Here is an 8,574-nt window from a genome sequence, read left to right as displayed (position 1 = left end):
AGTTTTACGTGGCTGCTACGGGCTGAGCAAGAACCGTTCTTACCAGCGCATCAAAACCATAACGATAGTTCATCAAGTTAGTGTTGTTTTAACCTTCTCAAAGACCGGGCGTAGCCACACTCAGTTCAACTAAAGTTGGAGAAACTGACACCCGCCAGTCACCTGTGTGCAAAGAACGTCGGTAGAACCAGTCTCGCGTAAGCGTACGCGTAATGTCAGTCCGGGCTGCTTCATCTAACAATACCGCTGAACCAAAGTATGACATGCTGGTAAGCAGTATGACTTGTATCGTCCACAACTCACTTGTGTTCTACTCTTGCATATAACATCTACGCATAAAACCTGACTCGGATGCCACTGTTGAGGAACGTAGTAATTTCAAAAACATTCCTACGCACACGCAAGATCATGGTGATGCATAGCAACGAGAGGGGGAGTGTATCTTCATACCCTTGAAGATCGCTAAGCGGAAGCGTTTATCAACACGGTTGATGTAGTCGTACATCTTCACGATCCGACCGATCCAAGTACCGAACGCATGGCACCTCCGAGTTCTGCACACGTTCAGCTCGATGACATCCTCGCCTTCTCGATCCAGCAAGACGGACGGAGTACTAGATGAGTTCCGGCAGCACGATGGTGTGGTGACGGTGTTGGTGAAGAACAATCTCCGCAGGGCTTCGCCTAAGCACTACGGAAACTATGACGGAGGATAAACTAGAGGGGACGGGGTTGCCGACACACGGCTTGGTGTTTCTTGATGTGTCTTTGGTGCTAGCCCCGCCCCTCTATTTATATGTTGAGCCCTGGGGTCGAAACTTGGAGCAAAAGCCCCCTCAAAGTCGGTTTTGCCCGAAAGGCAAGAGTCCCACTCGGACTCCAGGACAAAACGCCACAATCCTTGGCGTTTGGCCCAGACGCCATGGGCCTCGGCGTCTGGCCTAGGGCCAGACACCAGGGTCTCCAGCGTTTGGCCCCCTGGCCTCCGCAAAACTTCTTTTGCACCGACTTATAGCCCCATGGGCCTGACCCCTTGGCCTAACCATATCATCCAATATATGAATCTTTACCTCCAGACCATTCCGGAGCTCCTCGTCATGTCCGTGATCCCATCCGGGACTCCGAACAACATTCGGTTACCAACATACATAACTCATATAATACTATATCGTCAACGAACGTTAAGCGTGCGGACCCTACGGGTTCCAGAACTATGCAGACATGACCGAGACATCTCTCTGGTCAATAACCAATAGCGGAACGTGGATGCCCATATTGGCTCCTACATATTCTACGAAGATCTTTATCGGTCAAACCGTATAACAACATACGTCGTTCCCTTTGTCATCGATATGTTACTTGCCCGAAATTCGATTGTCGGTATCTCAATACCTAGTTCAATCTCGTTACCGGCAAGTCTCTTTACTCGTTCCATAATACATCATCCCGCAACTAACTTATTAGTTGCAATGCTTGCAAGGCTTATAGTGATGTGCATTACCGAGTGGGCCCAGAGATACCTCTCCGACAATCGGAGTGACAAATCCTAATCTCAAAATACGCCAAGTACCTTCAGAGACACCTGTAGAGCACCTTTATAATAACCCAATTACGTTGTGACGTTTGGTAGCACACAAAGTGTTCCTCCGGTAAACGGGAGTTGCATAATCTCAAAGTCATAGGAACATGTATAAGTCATGAAGAAAGCAATAGCAATATACTAAACGATCGTGTGCTAAGCTAACGGAATGGGTCATGTCAATCACATCATTCTCCTAATGATGTGATCCCGTTAATCAAATGACAACTCATGTATATGGCTAGGAAACATAACCATCTTCGATCAACGAGCTAGTCAAATAGAGGCATACTAGTGACAATCTGTTTGTCTATGTATTCACACATGTATTATGTTTCTCGTTAATACAATTTTAGCATGAATAATAAACATTTATCATGATATAAGCAAATAAATAATAACTTTATTATTGCCGCTAGGGCATATTTCCTTCAGCCGGTCCAAAGTTATGAGGTTTCGTGGGGCGAAGTCGGTCCAAAGTTTTGACAGGTTCAGAAACTCGGGTGAGGCTACCCGTGGCCCATTACTCCGACAGGCCTATTTGGAACTGCTCCGCTTCATCAAAATTAGTTTCGCTCAATTAAATTCACTTTGAAGCAGTTTCAATCAAAATTAGTTTCGCTCAATTAAATTCACTTTGAAGCAGTTTCATCCAGAAGTTGTAGCACTAGCAAAGAAAATGTTTAACTTCTATCTAGCTCCAGCTTAAAATAAAAAAATTGATAAAAATGATCTATTTGATTGGTTCTGAGGGGAGAAACGAAAGGTATCCAGGGAAACGAAAGGTATCCAGTTACTGGTGGCAGTGGTGGGTAATTTCCACCCAACTCCAGCTTCTAGAGTTTGTTAAAGCATCCTGAAGAGCTTCATAAAAAATTGGAAGCTATATCCTAGATTCTAGTTTTTTTTTAAACGACATATCATGAAGCTACCCCGTTTGGCTTCAGTTTTCTGGAGCGGAGCTGAATTTTGAGGCGCAAAGCCATCCCAGGCTCTAAATCACTCCTGTCTCAGTACTACAACCCAGAGTTCAGAGAACTGTGACAAGATTCATGCTTATCATCCGTGACAAAATTTACACCAGAACAGGGCGCCATGGCCAATCCTCTTTATTTTATTTGAAGCAGCTGGAAGCTAGTTGCACATATTACTACTACGCTATTTTACAGCGGATCTCGGGTCACCGTCGTAGCCGGCGGCACTGCGCGCGCTTACTCACACTAAGGGAGGCGGGACGTCGGATGGCTGCGGAGGTACCACCTCGGGCGGGGCGCGCGGCGGATCCACCTCCAGCGGTGGCGGCGGGATCACGTCGGGGTTCGGCGGCACGGTCGGGATCTCCGGCCTTGGCGGCGACGGCACGAACGGCCCCGGCTGCTCCGGGCTGGGAGGCATGCCCGGCACCGGCGCCCCCGGCATCGGCACGTCTACGCCCGGGGGCGCGTTGAACTCCGGCGGCGTGTCGATGCCCGGCATCTCCTGCGGCGTCCGCGCCGTGCCCGGCATCTCCTTGGGCGGGCGGGCCATGCCCGGCACCTCCTCTGGCGACGGCACCGCGGGGAACCCCGGCGGCGTTGGCCCCGGAGGGAAACCCGGCGGCGTGGTGGAGCTGCACCGGACGCCCACGCGCCGACCGGAGCACGCCGTGCCGCGCAGGCGAGAGCGCAGGCCGCTGCTCCCCGCCGCCGCCGCCGTGCACCAGGCCGGCAGCGACGCCCTCACGAGGCTCACCGACATCATCGCCTGCTGCCCGGAGCTAAGTCGAGGTCGGAGCTCGTCGATGATACAGAGTCTACAAAGCAAAAGCTAGTGCGCAACCGCGCAAGAAGAGAACCACGGGAGCAGACAGCAGACAGCCGAGGCAAGCGGCAGTGCCGACGCACTTTAACGGCCTTCAAGTCGACACGCGTTCGGCGCGGAGCGCGCCATGGCACGTGGCCCGCGCGCCGCGTGCCGGGCCGAGACATACACGTGCCCGCATGGCCGGACGATCGAGTTTGGGTACTGCCTGGTGCGCTAGTCGGTCGGTCGACTCCAAGCTTATCACCTTCAGAGAGAGTAACAAAAGTTGATCCCCGGAGAATTTTACCGAGACATGATCTTGAGGTAAAAGTAATAATAATCTTGGAGCAGATCAGCGAGTAGATGGATTTAGTTACATTTACATAGATAGAAAGGCAAGGCCAGCACTAGTTGTAGTAATTCAGGAGAGTCAATGGCCCAATGCTACTGGACTGGACTGGACTGGACTGGAGGAAGGCGACGACGTACGCTGCAGAGCTCTCTCTATGTCGGCAATGAAGCTGGAGCTGCTGCTGCATCGACTACACAGGACGAACAAACAAAATTCTTCTCTTGCCGAAAGGGAAAAACAGAGAGCTCCACGGCGCATCGGCCTCCGTTATTTCGCAGCGCCCTGCGGTGTTCGTCTGTCTGGACTGGACCGGAGTCGCCTCGATGAGTGATGATTAAGCCGTCGGCGAGCCGGCGGTGGCCGGCGACGAGGATCAGGCTCAGGAGGAGAGGAGGCGGCGGAGCTGGAGGAGGTGCTCCTCGTTGGAGATGTTGAGGGAGAGGCGCAGGTTGGTGAGCAGCGACTCCTGCTCCCACGTCAGCGGCCCCGACGCGTGCAGCGCGCGCACCGTCGACCGGTACGCCTCCAGCTCCAGCTCGTGCACGTCCACGCCCACGCCCGCCGGCCCACCGTCGCTCAGCGCGCCGTCCGAGTCCGACGACGACCACGCGGCGCGCGGGGAGGCGGCCACCACGCGCGACTGGGCGTCGCCGCGCCCCACCGAGCAGCAGCCCCCGCGCCGGCCGCTGCTGACGCCGACGTCGTCGTTCGCGGCGCTGCAGCTCGCCACCGAGCACTCCGCGGCGGCGGCCTCTTCCCTGGCCACCTGGAAGAGTCTTCTCTGGCTTGGCTGAGGAGAGAAATCAAGAACTTCCGACGATTTCCTCTTCTTGCCTGATCTTCTGAGCACATCAGCAGGCAGCTGCTTGCCCCTTCGGGTCACCTGCAGAAGATGGGTAAATTTTGACAAAAGTTCGAGAAATTGCACAACTATTGAACAGTCGGAAGAAAGTGTGACGCCTCAGTTACAGACTGAAGTCTGATGCAGCAGTGGACAAATTATGAGATTTAGTGGCAATTTGTACAGTTCATTCATGGTGGTGCCAACCAACATGTTGTATCTATCGTCAGTGTGTGCATTTGCTTCCTTCAGAGCATAGGTACAGGTTGAATTACTTCAACTGAGCTACATTTTCCTCCTTAAAAGCAGTGATTGTTTCAACTGCTTGGTAGCTACATTTGCAGAGGAGAACAGAAAAGCAATGCGCAGGAACACCTCCACTACTCATCAAAAGTAGTGAAATCAAGGTGAGTTGATCCCATCTCAGCCGTGCTAGTTCCAGAATTGCCCATCAAGCATGTGGACTTGATATAAGCATTTCCCAGGAAACTATCTACTGAACTCTGCAAACCTTTTCCCTTCCTTCTAGTCTTTTAGGGCATGGCTATTTCAGCTCAAGCTAAAAAAACTCATGTCTACGGCCGGCCTAGTCCTCCCCTTCTACTTCTGAAGATGCCTAGACCATATTCCTAGAGTACCGAAAGAACAAGGAATGCAATGGTTGCTTCATGGGTAGTAAGTAGCAAGAAAGAATTCTAAGTAACAACAATGGATATATAAAATAATGTGACCAGAAACAAACATCATGAAAGAGTATGAACTATTAACTGTCGAAATAAGCGACTCATTTCAGAGATGAAAAGTAGCACATTGATATGCTCCAGGAACTAACTGGATGTTGCTTACCTTGTTGTCAGCTGCAGGTAACTGCTTGCCATAAGGAGGAGCTGTGGGAGCATCATGTGGTTGTGGAACCCTCAAGCTAGAAATGTGGAACTCTTTCAACTGGATGCAGTCGGCGAGCCTGATGACAAAGTAATCATTCTTCACAATCTTTGCAATCTTGCCAAGCTTCCATGTGTTATGATCAAACACCTCGGTCACATCTCCAATGATCCATCTGCATCTTGTCTGATGAACAACAGCTGGTTGGTTTGGCCTGAAACCATAGTCCCTCTGCACCGTGATCGGATCGGCCTCCCTAAAACTGTTTTTCAGCTTCATGATTCTACTCCTGCACAATGGGAGGCACAATGGGAGGAAGTAACAAGGTCAAGATATGCACCAGCAAAGCAGCAGTTAGAACGAAAAGACATAAATATGATCTAATCTTGTTCTCCCTTATTGGATCCAACGAAAAAACAGGATGATTGTGATTGATGATATGCAAATATCTGAATATGGCTCGTAGCATAAGAGGACTAGTCTACTGCCAATCAATTTCGGCATGGGAAACGATCACTAATGATCTACAAAAGAATTCTGATTGTATGTGCATATGTGCATGCAGTTAAACTGAATTGACACAAATAGTCAACACCAATTTAGATCCATCTCTCTGTAGGAGTTGAGAACAAGAAGAGCTGCTCAAATTCAGAAGTTTCATCAACGTTGGAAAACAAGGAAATTGGACACCTTTAACACAGATGCAGAACAGAAGTAAACATGTCGTGCAGGATAAACCGATCTCTAATTCCAGATCCAACGGGCGTAAGAACCAGGAACACAGGAGATCGATTAACAGAAATCACGCACAAGGACGAACGAAAATTCTGGCGCAAGGAAACCCAACAAACCAAGTCGTCATCAGGACAGAGAAAGGATCAGTTTTCGTCAACAAGAAACATTCAGCAGTTACCAACTTGACTTGGTTTCATTCAGTCCTCGTTTTACCCCCAATACTCGATCGAGATTCCCAGCTAAAAAAGACAGAGCACAAAACAAGAGCAATCCATCCACAGAACTGGGGAACACTTGCAGCCCGTGAAAAGAAAAACTGAACCATTGGGCATTGACGATCCAAAGCCATCAAAGGCCGGGAAATGAAATGGCTGCCTGCAGAAACAACAAGAGCAGTCGGGAGAGAAACAGATTGATATGATACATCGAACTGGAAACGGGCAGCGGGCAGCTCGGATTGGGATCAGGAAGTGCAGAGGATCCATCCGATCCTCGCCGGACAATCTCATCAAGATGCAGAAATTAAACAGGGAAGTAATCCACTCGTCACCAACCTGCGGCAGAGCTGCGGGTGGATGCGCCTTGGCCAATCCCAGGAACGGAACGAAGCAAGAAGGCTGGTGAGGTGAGTGCGAATCCTCCTCCTCCTCCTCTGATTAATCCCCAATTGGGTTGCTCCTCCAACCCAACCCAATTGGGATTAAGCCGCGAGGGCGAGGGCAGAGGAGGGAGGGAGGGAGGGAGGAGACAGGCAGCACTTGTTTCTGGTAAAAAGAAAAGGGAAATAAAACTGAGCTGCGGGAAAATCACCACCACCGAACCCCAAGAATAGAAAGCAAGAAATTTGGAAGGAATAATAGTGGAGAGAAATTTGGAGACTGATCGGCGACCAACCTGGGAGGAGGGGAGGAGGATTAATCAGTAATCGCTGGGGCGGTTACGGTGGGATGGACGGAGGGAGGGCCAGCCGGGCCTTGGAAGTGGCGTGCTTTCTTGCTGCTTGCTGATGGGTGGGGGGGATGGGCATGGGCTGTTCTTTCCTTGTGTTGTGTTCTTGGCTCTTGTTTCCTCCCTCTCTTCTCTGCGTTTTTTTTTCTCTTCAGAGTATTTTATGCCTCCTTAAAATAGGTTACCTTTTGAGCATTGGCTAATGGAGATGTTGGATGTGAGCTGCCAATTGATGTCTTGAAATGCCGAGGAATGGCACGGGTTGGGGAGTCTAGCTGAAGGTCCCGCGGGTCGGGTCGGGTCACGAATTCGGAACACCTTACCATTGATTTTGCGAGAAACGACGTCGATGATGTGCTCTTTGCAATTCACAAAGACGATAATTTATTAGCCTAGTTATGCGGAAAAGCAGGCTGAAATCTTTTTGTCTCGCTTCTCCTAAAGAGCAGTGTGCTGTCTCACTTTTTTCATTGTGTATCATTCCATTGATAGGTACTCCGTAGGAGATAATGTTGACGAGATAGAGAGGGGGGGGAGGGGCACCACATAACGTGTGGGAACAAGCAGGACAAGGGGTGCTCAGCCCTCGAACTAGCAACTAGCTAAACTCGAAGAGCACAAAGGCTGCATCACGGCCGAAGCCAGACACCTTGAGAGAACGACCATAATATCATCCCAACTAGATCTACGCACCATCCATCAAAAGCGCCGACGAAATGACAAGTGGAAGGCAGGAATCATTCGGATCCAACCAAGAAAGACGTTGTCTAAGGGCCTGTTCGGCAGCTCTTCGCTCCTGGAGCGACCGGAGCGGGAGCGGCCCGCAGCCTATTTTCACGGAGTGGCCAAAGTGGTGCTTTGTGTACTCCTGTATTTTGCGGAGCTGGATGATTGCCGAACAAGCCCTAAGAGCGGCCAACGACGGAGTACATTGTGCCCCGAAGGCTCATGCCCACGCCTCACAGCAGTGGCCACCGTCAAGCAACGCAACCCCTCCCCGCCACGCGCGCGCACACACACCGAATACCTACATAATTCATGGTAGCACATGGTATGTGTGCCTAGCAACTTGAGATTGAAATTAGAGGGGTGAAACAGCAATTGTGTGATGGAAAAAATTATTGTCACGAAGTGAAACACGCGTGAAGTGCTTTCGTGCAGGGTACTGCTACCCACCCAGGCCAAGGGTATGCTTCACGTTCTCCCTGGGAGAATTGGCGACGAGAACAATGCTGCATCTCGCTAGCGAGGTTGCTTTCTGGTGTGACAATTGTGCGACAACTTTCCTCGTTGGTGTGTTTAAGCTAAGCTAATATTATCATCTGATGCCTCACCCTAAGCCTAATTTAAGACAAGAAAACAAGTCTACAACAACACCAGGCTGGTTTAGCGTCTTGCAGGTTATTACTACTTTCTTTCTTATGAATTGTTTCTGGAGAAGTGCTTTGGTAC

At 50.3% G+C, this 8,574-nt stretch overlaps 2 protein-coding genes across 3 annotated transcripts; both read right to left on the bottom strand.

Annotated features, from left to right (window-relative positions):
* Positions 1 to 2,608: 2,608 nt before the first annotated feature.
* On the bottom strand, positions 2,609 to 3,436 carry LOC119306439 (basic proline-rich protein-like). Its single transcript, XM_037582656.1, has one exon. The coding sequence runs from the start codon at positions 3,317 to 3,319 to the stop codon at positions 2,795 to 2,797; it is 525 nt and encodes a 174-aa protein (XP_037438553.1). The 5' UTR covers positions 3,320 to 3,436; the 3' UTR covers positions 2,609 to 2,794.
* Positions 3,437 to 3,680: 244 nt separating this feature from the next.
* Positions 3,681 to 7,210, bottom strand: LOC119312190. 2 transcript variants are annotated; one of them, XM_037587924.1, is made up of 4 exons: positions 7,069 to 7,210; positions 6,729 to 6,938; positions 5,401 to 5,728; positions 3,681 to 4,596 (listed from the first exon to the last, which is right to left on the bottom strand). In XM_037587924.1, exons 3-4 carry the CDS (start codon positions 5,716 to 5,718, stop codon positions 4,093 to 4,095), a joined length of 822 nt encoding a protein of 273 aa, XP_037443821.1. In that variant the 5' UTR covers positions 5,719 to 5,728; positions 6,729 to 6,938; positions 7,069 to 7,210; the 3' UTR covers positions 3,681 to 4,092. The 2 variants fall into 2 exon arrangements, with proteins under 2 accessions (XP_037443821.1, XP_037443822.1); XM_037587925.1 differs by lacking the exon at positions 6,729 to 6,938 and having other exon boundaries at positions 7,069 to 7,185.
* Positions 7,211 to 8,574: the final 1,364 nt, after the last annotated feature.

This window comes from Triticum dicoccoides, chromosome 5B, assembly GCF_002162155.2.
Source record: "Triticum dicoccoides isolate Atlit2015 ecotype Zavitan chromosome 5B, WEW_v2.0, whole genome shotgun sequence".
In the NCBI taxonomy this organism is placed as follows: domain Eukaryota; kingdom Viridiplantae; phylum Streptophyta; class Magnoliopsida; order Poales; family Poaceae; genus Triticum; species Triticum dicoccoides.
This window is presented reverse-complemented; position numbering and strand designations above follow the sequence as displayed.

What these genes read in the sequence shown, in the direction of transcription:
- LOC119306439 (XM_037582656.1), bottom strand. Translation starts at nt 3,319, where the DNA reads ATGATGTCGGTGAGCCTCGTGAGGGCGTCGCTGCCGGCCTGGTGCACG.
- LOC119312190 (XM_037587924.1), bottom strand. Translation starts at nt 5,718, where the DNA reads ATGAAGCTGAAAAACAGTTTTAGGGAGGCCGATCCGATCACGGTGCAG. An exon ending in TACCTGCAGCTGACAACAAG is followed by an intron (nt 4,597 to 5,400) that starts GTAAGCAACATC and finishes CATCTTCTGCAG; the next exon opens with GTGACCCGAAGGGGCAAGCA.